Source organism: Balaenoptera ricei, chromosome 2 (assembly GCF_028023285.1).
Source record: "Balaenoptera ricei isolate mBalRic1 chromosome 2, mBalRic1.hap2, whole genome shotgun sequence".
In the NCBI taxonomy this organism is placed as follows: Eukaryota; Metazoa; Chordata; class Mammalia; order Artiodactyla; family Balaenopteridae; genus Balaenoptera; species Balaenoptera ricei.
Window position 1 is genome coordinate 127,101,671 of NC_082640.1, and position 17,609 is coordinate 127,119,279.

The 17,609-nt window shown below is 37.1% G+C and overlaps 1 protein-coding gene across 1 annotated transcript in view; it reads left to right on the plus strand.

Annotated features, from left to right (window-relative positions):
• The window catches only part of TTC6 (tetratricopeptide repeat domain 6), a 219,694-nt gene that overhangs the window by 96,548 nt on the left and 105,537 nt on the right, over positions 1-17,609 (plus strand). The window contains exon 6 of the mRNA XM_059915675.1: positions 1,976-2,117. Within this exon, the coding sequence (XP_059771658.1) occupies positions 1,976-2,117 (142 nt within the window). The remainder of the gene's footprint in view (positions 1-1,975; positions 2,118-17,609) is intronic.

A 17,609-nucleotide genomic window follows, 5' to 3' on the forward strand; every position in this document is an offset into this window, starting at 1 on the left:
GAATACCCTGCTCTTTTGTTTTTCCTGGATATATCAGTCAGGATTCAGTTGCAGAAAACAGAAATATTTTTAGCTATTTTAAGCATAAGGGGATCTATAATAATGGGAATGTGATGCTTTTAAAATCAATGGAAAGGTTGGAAGAATGGGCTGTAAGCAGGGAGGTTTTTCCAAAAATGACTCATACAGCACGTTTAACTGGCGGCCAAAGCTGCTGCTCCTTCTGGCATAGTCAGGAAGGTGGGAAATCTGGAAGCCAACATTGGCAACAAACCACCTTAGCTGAAATTCAGGGATCGTGTGGCCTCTAGTGTCACAGCTTTTGACTCTGGAGCCTTGCTATGTCTGTTTGAATGCTCACTGGCAAAAAAGGCTACCCACAAAAGAAGTAACTGGAACCCTGCCACAGAACTCAAGGTCGCCATGACTGCTTGCCAGCAGGAACGTCAGAACCTTCTTCCTTCCAAACTGTATGTGAGTGCACGTGGTTAGTAGATCCTAAAACACATCTAGGACACTGGCTGCAGGAGGGTCTTCACCTCCCCATCCTCAGCAGTTGGGGAAAGTGTATTGGAGGGAGGATGGGCTGGATGTTGAATGGCAGTCTGTTATGTCCACTGTGCCAGGAGTTGAGCTTTATCTTCTCTTTGAATTCAAATATTTGACTGGATGAGATAGGAAGATTTTTCCTGTAAACCTACTTTGGCAAAGCCCTGTCTTCTCCAGCCTAGCTTTGGGTGGGCCTGATTTTTAAGAGGTGGTTTGATGGAATCTAAGGATTTCAGCATATCGTTAAGTAGTCAGTTTGATATGTGTGTGCTTTGTCTTCACATTTGGTGGCTCATAAAGTGATTGTCTGTTCATATAATGGTATAACAAAAAGTTGGAACAGTGGCTCTACTTCCAAGCGAAATTGAAATATAGCTATAGTCTGTGTAGGTCTACTTTATACTCGTTTTATATTTCTTTTACAGTAAGTGCTGCAATACAAAAACTAATGTATTTTCAAGGAGTCTGTAAGTCAGTCATTAATGACACATTTTGCCTTCAGATTTTGATTTACCTCATCTCTTGGTTTAAGTTAGGTTTTTGTTGATAAGTTTTAAACCTCCTGTGTATATTCTTATGTATATGTAGTTTGTAGCCTAGAAATAAAGACCTAATGTCATAACAGTTTTCTGTTCATCTTGGCAAGATATGAATCAGGAAGGGAAAACCTTCATGTGAGAAGGCAGTTCTGCTTAGGCTGATGCTTTGCCTCAGTCTAAGAAATGAAACCGTTTCCTGTGACTTGGAGTGAGGAGCAGGTTAGGGATCAGAAAGCAGAGAACTTTTTACCTCTCTTATAATGAGGCTTTCATAGAGTGAATTTATTACTCCAATATTATAAAACAAAACCACCAAAAGATTACTACTAAAATGCATTCAGAAGCAAACAAATCATTCTTTTTTTTTTTTTTATAGAGTTCTTTTTTTTTTTTAAGTACAGATTATTTTTTAAATTTATTTATTTATTTATCTATGGCTGTGTTGGGTCTTCGTTTCTGTGCGAGGGCTTTCTCTAGTTGTGGCAAGCGGGGGCCATTCTTCATCGCGGTGCGCGGGCCTCTCATTATCGCGGCCTCTCTTGTTGCGAAGCACAGGCTCCAGACGCGCAGGCTCAGTAATCGTGGCTCCAGGGCCTAGTTGCTCTGCGGCATGTGGGATCTTCCCAGACCAGGGCTCGAACCCGTGTCCCCTGCATTGGCAGGCGGATTCTTAACCACTGCGCCACCAGGGAAGCCCAAACAAATCATTCTTGAATTATTTCCCATTTTGGATTATCTGACTTCTGCACAATTTAATCTATTTAATACAGATATCAAATGTCAGTGTGCTTATTTCGGTAGAGATATAAAATGAGAGAAAACACCCTTTGATTTATCAATGACTTAAAGAACATTTTTTGTTGTTGTTGTTATTAAAAACCCTGTAGAATACTGCAAGGAATTCCTGTTACGGGTGACAACCAAGAATATGTTGCCGACCTTCCAACAAGACCAGGGATACCGCCTGAATTGGCACCCGGAACTGGACGGAGTGCTCACAAGCCACACCTACAACTCTCGGGAGAGGAAGTAAGAACTTCCTTTAATATTAGTTTTCTCTGTCTTACAAGCTGTCAAACTTTTTGGTTTCAGGACCCTTTTTATACTCTTAAAAATTTTTGAGGACTTCAATAATTATTTATGTGGGTTATATCTATTGACATTTACAATGTTGGAAATTAAAGCTGGGAAAATGCTTAAATGTTTATTTTTTAAAATTAAAAATAACAGTAATAAAGTAATATATGCTAACATAATGTATTTTTATGAAAAATAGTTATATTTTTTAAAACAGAAAAGTAGTGTAAAACTAGGATTGTATTTTTTTTTTGCAAATCTCTTTAACGTCTGGCTTAATAGATGTTAGCTGGATTCTTATGTTTGCTTCTGCATTCAATTTTGTGGTAGGTTGTTTTGGTTGAAATATATGAGGAAGATTCTGGCTTCATGAAGATATGTAGTTGGAAAAGAAGAGATTATTTTAATAGACTTTTAACGTAATTATGGATATTCTCCTTTAATAATATACCAAAACTTTACAAGTGGTAGTTTCTTGAAACTTACTTGTGAGACTTCCACTTCTGGGGATGATGCAGTAGAAGTACTTTTTCCTATTCTTCCTGCTAAGTACAGGTAAAAACCTGGGTGTTACAAACAGGACAGATCTAAAAGGTGGAGAGACTAAGGCAGTAACTAGGAACTTTGGGACCCAACAAATGGCACAGTGGCGAGTTTGTTCCTTGGGTTTTGTTTTTTGCTTCACATATTCTAGACTTAGAGTTGAAAAAATTGGTAGCCTAGAAAGAAAACTAGGTAAAGACAGAAAAAAGAAAAAAGTCCAAACAAAAGCCTACTCCCTCTAGCCAAAGAACCAGGAAAGGGACAGCCTAGCAAGACAGAACTTTTCAACAATAACTACTCTACCCTAGCCAAACACCACAGAAAAAATGGTGGCCCTGGTCCTTTCTTCACCTCTGCCAGCAAAGGCCTAGTAGGAAAACTAGACTTTTACTCTTGCCCAGAGTATAAGAAGGCACTATAATACCCCTGCCAGGGTGGTATCAATGAAGGCTGTTTGGGGCTGGGACTTTCACCATAATAAAGTGGTAATGAGGTTCCCCTCTTACTGTGTTAGTTGAGACCACATGGGGATCCTGGACTTGCATCCCCGCCTAGTAGTAATGAGCCACTCCTCTCCCTCCCCACTGTGGTGGTACCAGAGGAAGCCTAGCAGAGTGTCAGCTAAAACAGAAGGTTTAAATAAGATCCAGAGCCTCAGAGCAAAATACCCCAAATATCCAAATTTCAACTGAAAATCACTAATCATACCAAGAACCAGGAAGGTCTCAAAGTGAACGTAAGAAGATGATCAATAGATGCTATCACTTAGATAACAGAGATGTTAGAATTATCTGACAATGATTTTAAAGCTACCATCCTAAAAATGCTTCAGTGATAATTTTGAACACACTTGAAACAAATTAAAAAAAAATAGGATTCAGAAAGGAAATAGAAAGTCTTAGTATAGGCATTGAAGATACATAGTAAAGAAATTGAAGACATTTTAGGATTGAAAAAATATGGTAATGAAAATAAAATGCTCAGCAGATGGGCTCAAAAGTAGCATGGATGAAACAGGAAGTGAACTTGAAGATAAAACAATAGAATTTATCCAGTTTGAGCAACAAAGAGAAACAGACTGAAAAAAAAAATTAACAGACCCTCAGGGACTTGTGGGAGTAAAACAAAAGATCTAACATTTGTGTTATCACAGTCCTGGAAGGAGAAGAAGAAGAGGGGTGACTGAAAACATATAGGAAGAAATAATGACTGGAAACTTCCCCAATTTAGCAAAAGACTTAAACCTACATATTCAGGAAGCTGAGCAAACTCTAAGCAAGAAAAATCCAAAGAAATCTGTACCAAGTCACTTACTAGTGAAACTTACGAAAACTAACAACAAGGGAAAAAATCTTGAAAGCAGCAAGAGAGAAGTAATATGTTACCTACAGGAGAAAAACAATTTGAATGGCAGTGGATTTCTCATCAGAAACCATGGAGGCCAGAAGTAAGTGGTGGAACATTTTTCAAATGCTGTAAGGAAAGAACTGTAAGCCCTGAGTCCTATATCCAGAGAAGATATCCTTCGGGAATGAAAGGGAATCAAGACATTTTCAGATGAAAGGAAACTAAGAGAATTTGTCACCCAGCAGACTTACACTACAAGAAAGGCTAGAGGATGTTCTCTAAACAGGAAAAAAAAAATGATGAAAGAAAAAATCTCGGAATATCTAAAAGGAACAAAAACCTGTAAAGCAAAAACACAGGTAAATGCAATAACGTTTCCTTCTCCTTTTGAGTTTTCTAAATTATGTCTGTCAGTTGAAAAAAAATTATACTGTTAAATGTATATAGAGGAAATGTTTAAGACAACTGTATTATAAATGGAGAATAAAGAGACATAAAGGGAGGTAAGGTTTCTACACACCACTTGAACTGGTAAATTGGAGACATCAGTAGACTTTGATAAGTTATGCTTATTATATTTATATAATGTAATACCTAGAGCAAAACTAAAAAGCTACACAAAGAGATATATACTCAAAAATACCATAGATAAATAAAAGTGGAATTCTAAAATATGTCCATGTAACAGGAAAGCAGGAAGAAGAAAACAGAGAAACAAAAGAAACCAGAGAGAACAAGGAGAAAGAAAACAAAAATGAAATGGCAAACAAAATCCCTAACTTAAATACATCAGCCACTATGGAGAACAGTGTGGAGGTTCCTTAAAAAACTAAAAATAGAACTACCATATGACCCAGCAATTCCACTACTGGGCATATACCCTGAGGAAACCATAATTCAAAAAGAGACATGTACCACAATGTTCATTGCAGTACTATTTACAATAGCCAGGATGTGGAAGCAACCTAAGTGTCCATCAACAGATGAATGGATAAAGAAGATGTGGCACATATATACAATGGAATATTACTTGGCCATAAAAAGAAATGAAATTGAGTTATTTGTAGTGAGGTGGATGGACCTAGAGTCTGTCATACAGAGTGAAGTAAGTCAGAAAGAGAAAAACAAATACCGTATGCTAATACATATATATGGAATCTAAACAAAAAAAATGGTACTGAACCTAGGGGTAGGACAGGAACAAAGATGCAGATGTATAGAATGGACTTGAGGACACGGTGTTGTGGGGAAGGGGAAGCTGGGACGAAGTGAGAGAGTAGCAATGACATATATACACTACCAAATGTAAAATAGATAGCTAGGGAGATCATAGCATGGGGAGATAGCACAGGGAGATCAACTCAGTGCTTAGCATAGCACAGGGAGATCAGCTCGGTGCTTTGTGACCACCTGGAGGGGTGGGATAGGGAAGGTGGGAAGGAGGCTCAAGAGGGAGGGGATATGGGGATATATGTATACATACAGCTGATTCACTTTGTTATACAGCAGAAACTAACACAACATTGTAAAGCAATTATACTCCAATAAAGATGTAAAACATATATGTATATATATATATATATATATATGTAAATGGTCTAAATACACCAGTTAAGTTACAGAGCTTGCAGAGTGGGTTAAAAGACATGACCAACTATTTAGTGTCTACAAGAAACTGACTTCAAATATAATGACTTAGAGAAGTTGAAAGTAAAAGGGTAAAAAAAGATAAGTCATGCAAACACTAATCAAAGAAAAGCAGGAGTGGCTATATTAATATCAGATAAAGTAGACTTCCCAGCAAAGAAAGTTGTCAGAGACAGAGAGAGGCATTATATTATGATAAAAAGGTCAATCCACCAGGAAGACATAGTAGTCTTAAAGAGTGTGTGCACAAAACAGCTGCAAAATATGTGAAGCAAAAACTGGTAGAACTAAAAGGACAAATAGGCCATTCCACAATTATACTTGGAGACTTCAACACCCCTCTCTAAATAGTTGGTAGAACACTTAGAAAATCAGCAAGGGTATAGAAAAATCAATAACTTCATCAACCAACAGGATCTAATTGAAATGCACAGAACACTACACCCAACAAGAGCAGAATACATATTCTTTTCACGTTCCTGCAGGACATATACCAAGATAAAACAAATCCATAATGAAATCAAACTAGAGATCAATAACAAAGGTAACAGAAAAATCTCCAAACTATTGGAATCTAAACAATACAGGTATAAGTAATCCATGGGTTAAAGAGGGAGTCTCAAGGGATTTAAAAAATACATTGAAAATCAATTGAACTGAATTAAAATGAAAATACAACATATCAAAATTTGTGGAAGACAGATAATGCAGTGCCAAGAGGGAAAATTATAGCACTAAATGCTTTAAGTAAAAAAGAGAAAGTCTCAAATCAATAATTTAAGCTCCCACCTTAAGAACCTAGAAAAAGAAGAGCAAAACAAACCCAAAGCAAGCAGTGGGAAGGAATAATGAAGAGCAGGAATCAATGAGGTTGAAAACATGAAAACAATAGAGAAAATCAATGAAACAAAGAAGTAGTTCTTAGAAAAAATTGGTCTCTAGCAAGACTGACACGGAAAAACCAGAAAATACACAAATTACCAATATTAGAAGTGAAACAGGAGATATCACTACAGACCCTGCAGACATCAAAATAATAATAAGGGAATACTATAAACAACTACACACATAAATTTGACAACTTAGACAAAAGAGAGCAGTTCCTCAAAAAACACAAGCTACCACAACTCACTCAATATGAAATAGATACTTTGAATAGCTCTATAATGTTAAGAAAAGTGAATGCTTAATTAACAAAACTCCCTTCTCAGAACCCTGAAAAATAGTTTGGCAGTTAAAAAACCAAAATAAACATGCAACTACTATTAAGCATGTTGCAGAATGAATACATAAACTCTATAAGGATAAGTCTTCAGAGAATTATGCTGGTAAAAACCAATTCCAAAACACTACACACTGGCTGATTTTATTATATAACATTCATGAAATGACAAAATTACAGACATGGAGAACAGATTAGTGGTTTTCAGGGTTTCAGAATGAGGGTGGGTGGGAATGGGTGGAGTGCGTCTATACAGGACAATATGAGGGATCACTTACGGTGATGGAAATGTTCTGCATCTTAACTATATGAATGTCAATATTTTGTTATTCTGTACTACAGTTTTGCAAGATGTTACCTTTGAGGTAAACTGAGTAAAGGATAGATAGGGTCTCTCTGTATTATTTCTTAAAACTGTCTGTGAATCTATAATTATCTCAAAATTAAAAGCTTAATACAAAAATTTTGGTTGTTGGACCAGTACCCCCCCAAAAAAAGAGAGAAAAATTAAACTTAGTTGAAAAGAAAATGTATTAAATGATAATTTGTACAGGTAAAAAAGTTTGCTGCAATTGAAATCTGAAACCATGTCAATGACTTTTTTATACCTTATTACATGAAAATCTATTGCCTCATTTTGTACTTTGTTTTTTTTTTTTTTTTTAATGTCTGAAACATTTATATTAACATATTTCCATACATATTTCCATACAAATACAAATATAAGATTTTTAGAAATTTCATGTAATGTCTGAAACATTTATATTAACATGTTTCCATACAAATAACCCAATGAAAGTTTAGTATTAGTTGTTTTGTTTGTTTTTTTATACTGCAGGTTCTTATTAGGCATCAGTTTTATACACATCAGTGTATACATGTCAATCCCAATCGCCCAATTCAGCACACCACCATCCCCACCCCACCGCAGTTTTCCCCCCTTGGTGTCCATATGTCCATTCTCTACATCTGTGTCTCAACTTCTGCCCTGCAAACTGGCTCATCTGTACCATTTTTCTAGGTTCCGCATACATGCATTAATATACGATATTTGTTTTTCTCTTTCTGACTTACTTCACTCTGTATGACAGTCTCTAGATCCATCCACATCTCAACAAATGACTCAATTTCGTTCCTTTTTATGGCTGAGTAATATTCCATTGTATATATGTACCACATCTTCTTTATCCATTCGTCTGTTGATGGGCATTTAGGTTGCTTCCATGACCTGGCTATTGTAAATAGTGCTGCAATGAACATTCGGGTGCATGTGTCTTTTTGAATTACGGTTTTCTCTGGGTATATGCCCAGTAGTGGTATTGCTGGGTCATATGGTAATTCTATTTTTAGTTTTTTAAGGAACCTCCATATTGTTCTCCATAGTGGCTGTATCAATTTACATTCCCACCAACAGTGCAAGAGGGTTCCCTTTTCACCACACCCTCTCCAGCATTTGTTGTTTGTAGATTTTCTGATGATGCCCATTCTAACAGGAGTGAGGTGATACCTCATTGTAGTTTTGATTTGCATTTCTCTAATAATTAGTGATGTTGAGCATCTTTTCATGTGCTTCGTGGCCATCTGTATGTCTTCTTTGGAGAAATGTCTATTTAGGTCTTCTGCCCATTTTTGGATTGGGGTGTTTGTTTCTTTGATATTGAGCTGAATGAGCTGTTTATATATTTTGGAGATTAATCCTTTGTCCGTTGATTCATTTGCAAATATTTTCTCCCATTCTGAGGGTTGTCTTTTCGTCTTGTTTATGGTTTCCTTTGCTGTGCAAAAGCTTTGAAGTTTCATTAGGTCCCATTTGTTTATTTTTGTTTTTATTTCCATTACTCTAGGAGGTGGATCAAAAAAGATCTTGCTGTGATTTATGTCAAAGAGTGTTCTTCCTATGTTTTCCTCTAAGAGTTTTATAGTGTCCACTCTTATATTTAGGTCTCTAATCCATTTTGAGTTTATTTTTGTGTATGGTGTTAGGGAGTATTCTAATTTCATTCTTTTACATGTAGCTGTCCAGTTTTCCCAGCACCACTTATTGAAGAGACTGTCTTTTCTCCATTGTATATCTTTGCCTCCTTTGTCATAGATTAGTTGACCATAGGTGCGTGGGTTAATCTCTGGGCTTTCTATCTTGTTCCATTGATCTATGTTTCTGTTTTTGTGCCAGTACCATATTGTCTTGATTACTGTAGCTTTGTAGTATAGTCTGAAGTCAGGGAGTCTGATTCCTCCAGCTCCATTTTTTTGCCTCAAGACTGCTTTGCCTATTCGGGGTCTTTTGTGTCTCCATACAAATTTTAAGATGATTTGTTCTAGCTCCGTAAAAAATGCCATTGGTAATTTGATAGGGATTGCATTGAATCTGTAGATTGCTTTGGGTAGTATACTCATTTTCACAATGTTGATTCTTCCAATCCAAGAACATGGTATATCTCTCCATCTGTTGGTATCATCTTTAATTTCTTTCATCAGTGTCTTATAGTTTTCTGCATACAGGTCTTTTGTCTCCCTAGGTAGGTTTATTCCTAGGTATTTTATTCTTTTTGTTGCAATGGTAAATGGGAGTGTTTCCATAATTTCTCTTTCAGATTTTTCATCATTAGTGTATAGGAATGCAAGAGATTTCTGTGCATTAATTTTGTATCCTGCAACTTTACCATATTCATTAATTAGCTCTAGCAGTTTTCTGGTGGCAGTTTTAGGATTCTCTATGTATAGTATCATGTCATCCGCAAACAGTGACAGTTTTACTTCTTCTTTTCCAATTTGTATTCCTTTTATTTCTTTTTCTTCTCTGATTGCCGTGGCTAGGACTTCCAAAACTATGTTGAATAATAGTGGTGAGAGTGGACATCCTTGTCTCGTTCCTGATCTTAGAGGAAATGCTTTCAGTTTTTCACCATTGAGAATGATGTTTGCTGTGGGTTTGTCATATATGGCCTTTATTATGTTGAGGTAGGTTCCCTCTATGCCCACTTTCTGGAGAGTTTTTATCAGAAATGGGTGTTGAATTTTGTCAAAAGCTTTTTCTGCATCTATTGAGATGATCATATGGTTTTTATTCTTCAATTTGTTAATATGGTGTATCCCATTGATTGATTTGCGTATATTGAAGAATCCTTGCATCCCTGGGATAAATCCCACTTGATCGTGGTGTATGATCCTTTTAATGTGTTGTTGGATTCTGTTTGCTAGTATTTTGTTGAGGATTTTTGCATCTATATTCATCAGTGATATTGGTCTGTAATTTTCTTTTTTTGTAGTGTCTTTGTCTGGTTTTGGTATCAGGGTGATGGTGGCCTCATAGAATGAGTTTGGGAGTGTTCCTTCCTCTGCAATTTTTTGGAAGAGTTTGAGAAGGATGGGTGTTAGCTCTTCTCTAAATGTTTGATAGAATTCACCTGTGAAGCCATCTGGTCCTGGACTTTTGTTTGTTGGAAGATTTTTAATCACAGTTTCAATTTCATTACTTGTGATTGGTCTGTTCATATTTTCTATTTCTTCCTGGTTCAGTCTTGGAAGGTTATACCTTTCTAAGAATTTGTCCATTTCTTCCAGGTTGTCCATTTTATTGGCATAAAGTTGCTTGTAGTAGTCTCTTAGGATGCTTTGTATTTCTGCAGTGTCTGTTGTAACTTCTCCTTTTTCATTTCTGATTTTATTGATTTGAGTCCTCTCCCTCTTTTTCTTGATGAGTCTGGCTAATGGTTTATCAATTTTGTTTATCTTCTCAAAGAACCAACTTTTAGTTTTATTGATCTTTGCTATTGTTTTCTTTGTTTCTATTTCATTTATTTCTGCTCTGATCTTTATGATTTCTTTCCTTCTGCTAACTTTGGGTTTTGTTTGTTCTTCTTTCTCTAGTTTCTTTAAGTGTAAGGTTAGATTGTTTACTTGAGCTTTTTCTTGTTTCTTTAGGTAGGCTTGTATAGCTATAAACTTCCCTCTTAGAACTGCTTTTGCTGCATCCCATAAGTTTTGGGTCGTCGTGTTTTCATTGTCATTTGTCTCTAGGTATTTTTTGATTTCCTCTTTGATTTCTTCAGTGATCTCTTGGTTATTTAGTAACGTATTGTTTAGCCTCCATGTGTTTGTCCTTTTTACGTTTTTTTCCCTGTAATTCATTTCTAATCTCATAGCGTTGTTGTCAGAAAAGATGCTTGATATGATTTCAATTTTCTTAAATTTACTGAGGCTTGATTTGTGACCCAAGATGTGATCTATCTTGGAGAATGTTCCGTGCGCACTTGAGAAGAACGTGTAATCTGCTGTTTTTGGATGGAATGTACGATATATATCAATTAAATCTATCTGGTCTATTGTGTCATTTAAAGCTTCTGTTTCCTTATTTATTTTCATTTTGGATGATCTGTCCATTGGTGTAAGTGAGGTGTTAAAGTCCCCCACTATTATTGTGTTACTGTCGATTTCCTCTTTTATAGCTGTTAGCAGTTGCCTTATGTATTGAGGTGCTCCTATGTTGGGTGCATATATATTTATAATTGTTATATCTTCTTGGATTGATCCCTGGATCATTATGTAGTGTCCTTCCTTGTCTCTTTTAACATTCTTTAATTTAAAGTCTATTTTATCTGATATGAGTATAGCTACTCCAGCTTTCTTTTGATTTCCATTTGCATGGAATATCTTTTTCCATCCCATCACTTTCAGTCTGCATGTGTCCCTAGGTCTAAAGTGGGTCTCTTGTAGACAGCATATATATGGGTCTTGTTTTTGTATCCATTCAGCCAGTCTATGTCTTTTGGTTGGGGCATTTAATCCATTCACGTTTAAGGTAATTATCGATATGTATGTTCCTATGACCATTTTCTTAATTGTTTTGTGTTTGTTTTTGTAGGTCCTTTTCTTCTCTTGTGTTTCCCACTTAGAGAAGTTCCTTTAGCATTTGTTGTAGAGCTGGTTTGGTGGTGCTGAATTCTCTTAGCTTTTGCTTGTCTGTAAAGCTTTTGATTTCTCCATCAAATCTAAATGAGATCCTTGCCGGGTAGAGTAATCTTGGTTGTAGGTTCTTCCCTTTCATCACTTTCAGTATATCATGCCACTCCCTTCTGGCTTGCAGAGTTTCTGCTGAGAAATCAGCTGTTAACCTTATGGGAGTTCCCTTGTATGTTATTTGTCGTTTTTCCCTTGCTGCTTTCAATAACTTTTCTTTGTCTTTAATTTTTGCCACTTTGATTACTATGTGTCTCGGCGTGTTTCTCCTTGGGTTTATCCTGTATGGGACTCTCTGCGCTTCCTGGACTTGGGTGGCTATTTCCTTTCCCATGTTAGGGAAGTTTTCGACTATAATCTCTTCAAATATTTTCTCTGGTCCTTTCTCTCTCTCTTCTCCTTCTGGGACCCCTATAATGCGAATGTTGTTGCGTTTAATGTTATCCCAGAGGTCTCTTCGGCTGTCTTCATTTCTTTTCATTCTTTTTTCTTTAGTCTGTTCCGCAGCAGTGAATTCCATCATTCTGTCTTCCAGGTCACTTATCCGTTCTTCTGCCTCAGTTATTCTGCTATTGATTCCTTCTAGTGTAGTTTTCATTTCAGTTATTGTATTGGTCATCTCTGTTTGTTTGTTCTTTAATTCTTCTAGGTCTTTGTTAATCATTTCTTGCATCTTCTCAATCTTTGCCTCCATTCTTATTCCAAGGTCCTGGATCATCTTCACTATCATTATTCTGAATTCTTTTTCTGGAAGGTTGCCTATCTCCACTTCATTTAGTTGTTTTTCTGGGGTTTTTTCTTGTTCCTTCATCTGGTACATAGCCCTCTGCCTTTTCATCTTCTCTATCTTTCTGTAACTGTGGTTTTTGGTCCACAGGCTGCAGGATTATAGTTTTTCTTGCTTCTGTTGTCTGCCCTCTGGTGGTTGAGGCTATCTAAGAGGCTTGATGGGAGGCTCTGGTGGTGGGTAGAGCTGACTGTTGCTGTGGCGGTCAGAGCTCAGTAAAACCTTAATCCACTTGACTGTTGATGGGTGGGGCTGGGTTCCCTCCCTGTTGCTGTGGCGGTCAGAGCTCAGTAAAACCTTAATCCACTTGACTGTTGATGGGTGGGGCTGGGTTCCCTCCCTGTTGGCTGTTTTGCCTGAGGCAACCCAACACTGGAGCCTACCCGTGCTCTTTGGTGGGGTTAATGGCAGACTCTGGGAGGGCTCACGCCAAGGAGAACTTCCCAGAACCTCTGCTGCCAGTGTCCTTATCCCCACGGTGAAACAGAGCCACCACTCGCCTCTGCAGGAGACCCCCCAACACCAGCAGGTAGGTCTGGTTCAGTCTCCCCCAGGCTCACTGCTCCTTCCCCTGGGTCCTGATGCACACATTACTTTGTGTGTGCCCTCCAAGAGTGGGGTCTCTGTTTCCCCCAGTCCCGTCAAAGTCCTGCAATCCAATTCCCACTAGGCTTCAAAGTCTGATTCTCTAGGAATTCCTCCTCCCGTTGCCTGACCCCCAGGTTGGGAAGCCTGACGTGGGGCTCAGAACCTTTACTCCAGTGGGTGGACTTCTGTGGTATAAGTGTTCGCCAGTCTGTGAGTCACCCACCCAGCAGTTACGGGGTTTGATTTTACTCTGCTTGCGCCCCTCCTACCGTCTCACTGTGGCTTCTCCTCTGTCCTTGGACGTGGGGTCTCATTTTGTACTTTGAATGGCTCTTTTACCCATGCATGATTTTGTAACATTTTGTATTGGTCATTTAGAAAATACTATTACTCAAGTTACGTAGATCTTCAAATGTTGACACATTTCACTAATATATAATGTCAAAATATCTCAATTTTAATATTATCAGAAAAGTCTTTTAGCACTGGGAACCTGGCAAGCTCATGGTGAGGGACACAATTTTTCCAAAGTTCTAATTTTTGCTAAAAGCTTAAATTTTTTCTCTTGACACACATACTCTCAATTATTTTATTTGAAATGACTGATTTTCTCATTTTCAAGAAAATGCTTACCACAAACCGAAGTCTGAATAAAGGTAGTTTAATATTTGTCCTCTCAAGTAAAAATGGTGGCTAGTTCAGTTCAGAACTCAAACAATAGCACACATGTTTTTCCTCAAAACCACCATCCTACTGCATTATGGCCACAGAAGCACTTCATGTGTACTTATCATTTTGTTACACTGAATATTAAAAAGATATTCACTTAAAAGTTGAGATTTAATAAAATGAACATTTTTTTCTTGCTTTGTGGGGGTATTTTTAAGATCCTGCTGCCTTAATTCACGCTAAGGTCCACCAATTTTACTCTTTTTTTTTTTTTTTACACAAAGTGCAAATTTCAACACAGTGAAAAAGGCAAATGACCTCCTTGTATTTTTAGTGTAGAAAGGTCTTTAAAAGACCCCTGAAAGGTCTTGAGGCTCTCCAGAGCTCAGACCACATTTTAGAAGCTGTTGTTCATCCTTATATTTCATTTATATGAAGCTCAACTTACCCCTGAAGCTAATTTGCATGTCTCTCTCCCTTAGCAAATATAATATTCTGACATTGAGTCTTCAGTATGAACATGAGTTATTGTATTGGGTTGTAATATATGTAGTAACCTTAGGGGCTGTGCAGGTGCTGTTTTACTAAATTAACCTAGCTTGCTTTATAGTTAGTAATTCAGTTTGCTGTGCAATCTTTATCCTCCTGTCAAGTTCTAGCAGCCACCAACCCGGCTGTTTCTAACCATTTTCCTGATTTCCTCTTAGAAAGTTCTGAGCATTGCTGGGGAAACCAGTTTACCATGATGAGTGTTTCTTTGCTAGTTTAATTTGACACATTCTCTCCTGAAAGTGCATCTGTGTTTTTCCTTGAGAGCAAAATAGTTCTGTTTAGTGATAGATTTTCCTCTCTTCCCACTTAGAGGCTTGTATACTGCTTTCTTCTAGGGGAATAATTTTATTCTGGATGCTTAAGCTGCTGAAAGTCTACCTACTACAAGGGAAGATTTACCATATTGTATGTGACATAATCATTTGAATATCTGAAATCTTAATTTCTAGGTGATCTTTGGAAAAAGAATTGTCAGCTGATTTTGGAAGAGTTTATTCATATTTTGTCAAGGAATTCCTGGCTCTAGGTCTATACAGCATAAAGTGATGCAGTGTGCCCACCAAATAGAGGATGAGTGAGATGGAAACAATTTTGAATTTCTGTGGTGGACAAGTTAACGTGGCAACTGCAAAATCTACCTTTCTCTAAATAAATACTCTGTTGGTAGAGAGGAAATGTGATCAAAGAATAGTTGACTAGAAATAAACGTGCTGAAGACTCAGTATCAGCTTATAATTGTGAATCTTTATTTACTGTGTTTGGGTCTTTGGATATTACTGTCAGAAGTCTGTATAGCAACCATGCTCCAGGAGATGGTCACTCTTAGGGTTTCATAGTTAATGCTAGAGTAATGCTTGCAAGTTGATGCTTTAAAATCATTTGCGCTCATTTTTTTCTGGTGAAAGACAAATCTTTTTGGGGAAAGTACTTGGTCCAATTAAATATTATTCAAAGTCAATGAAAGTTAAGGAAAACATAATTACCAATAATACCATGGATTCAAACAGCTATTATTTTTAAAAATCTTGCCACATTTTCTTCAAATCTTGTCATGAATGCCGGATTAAGTTTTTCACTTCCACCTATTTTTAAAAATTATTTTTCTTTTACTGTTTGTTTTATTATTATTATTTTATTGATAGTAAACTTTATTTTTTAGAATAGTCTTAGACTTCCAGAAAAATTACAAAGACAGTGTGGAGATTTCCCACACTCTGTTTCCCCTATTATTAATACGATAATGGTGGGTTAATAGTGGCCCCCAAAAGATATATCCAAGTCCTAGCCCATGGTACCTGTGAATGTGACCTTATTTGGAAATAGGGTCTTTGCAGATGTAATTAAGAATCTTGGAATGAGATCATCTTGGATTTAGGGTAAGCCCGAAACCCAAGGGTAAGCCCTAAATCTGATATGACTGGTGTCCTTATAAGAAGAGAATGCTCTGTGAACACACAGACACACAGGGAAGAACACCTTGAGCTGATGGAAGCAAATTGGAATGATGCCGCTGCAAGCCAAGGAATGCCAAGGGTTGCTGGCAACCACTAGAAGCTAGGAAGAGGCACAGAAGAATTCCCTATAGCATTCAGAGAGAGCATAGCCCTCTTGACACCTTGATGGACTTCTTGTTTCTAGAACTCTGAGAGAATAAATTTCTGTTGTTTTAAGCCACCGAATTGTATTTGCTACAGTAGCCCTAAGAAACTACCAATACATCTTAGAGCAGTATGGTAGATTTGTTAAAATCAGTGAATTGATATTTATATGTTATTATTAACTAAGGTCCATACTTCATTCAGATTTCCTAAGTTTTAATGTAATGTCCATTTTCTGTTCCAGGATCCCCTCCAGGATACCACATTACATTTAGTTGTTATGTCTCCTTAGGCTTCTCTTGGCTGTGACAGTTTCTGAGTCTTTCCTTGTTTTTGTTGACCTTGACAGTTTGGGGGATGTACTGGTCAGGTATTTTGTAGACTGTCCCTAATTGGGATTGACTGATTTTTTTTTGATTTGATTGTGTTATGTGATTTTGGGAGGAAGACCACTGAGGTAAGGTGCCATTTTCATCATATCATATTGAGAGTACATATTATCAATATGACCTATCATTGTTGATGTTAACTTTAATCACCTGGCTGAGGTAGTGTCTGCCAGGTTTTCTTCATTGTCAAGTTTCTCTTTTTGCCTCCTTTCCATCTGTTCTCTGGAAAGAAGTCACTATGTGCAGCCCACACTTAAGGAATGTGGAGCTATGCTCCACCTCCTTCAGAGCAGAGTATCTATAAAGATTAATTTGAATTCATCTGGACAGGATGTTTGTCTATTCTTCCCATTTATTTATTTATTCAATCATTTACTTATATCAGTATGACTCATGGGTGTTTATGCTATACTTTGAGTTATATTCCAATACTACTTTATTATTATTTTTATTATTTTGCTAAAATTGTTTGAGCTTTGGTCATTGAGAGCTCCTTCAGTTGTCTCCTATGTCCCTTTGACAGACCCCATCATTGTGGGATTTTTTTTTTTAACACTTAATTACTGGTGGTACAGATGCTCCAGGTTCTTCTTGCATATTTCCTGCCCCAGTCCATAGAGTCAGCCATTTCTACAGGAAGCCTCAGTTTCCTTTATTGGAGACTGTAATTAGAAACTAAGGTCAGAGCATTGGATGTGCTTGTTGCTGCTGGGGTTTTGTTGCTTCTAGGTCTTCTCACCTCACACAAATATATGTCTGTATACTAACTCCTTCCTGTAAATACACATATTATAATACACATAATAAATATAATAAATATACATAATATTTCTATATGTAACCATCTTTTTTTAATTTTTGATTTTTATTTTATTTATTTTTTTATACAGCAGGTTCTTATTAGTCATCAATTTTATACACATCAGTGTATACATGTCAATCCCAATCGCCCAATTCAGGACACCACCATCCCCACCACACCGCGGTTTTCCCCCCTTGGTGTCCATACATTTGTTCTCTACATCTGTGTCTCAACTTCTGCCCTGCAAACCAGTTCATCTGTACCATTTTTCTAGGTTCCACATACATGCATTAATATACGATATTTGTTTTTCTCTTTCTGACTTACTTCACTCTGTATGA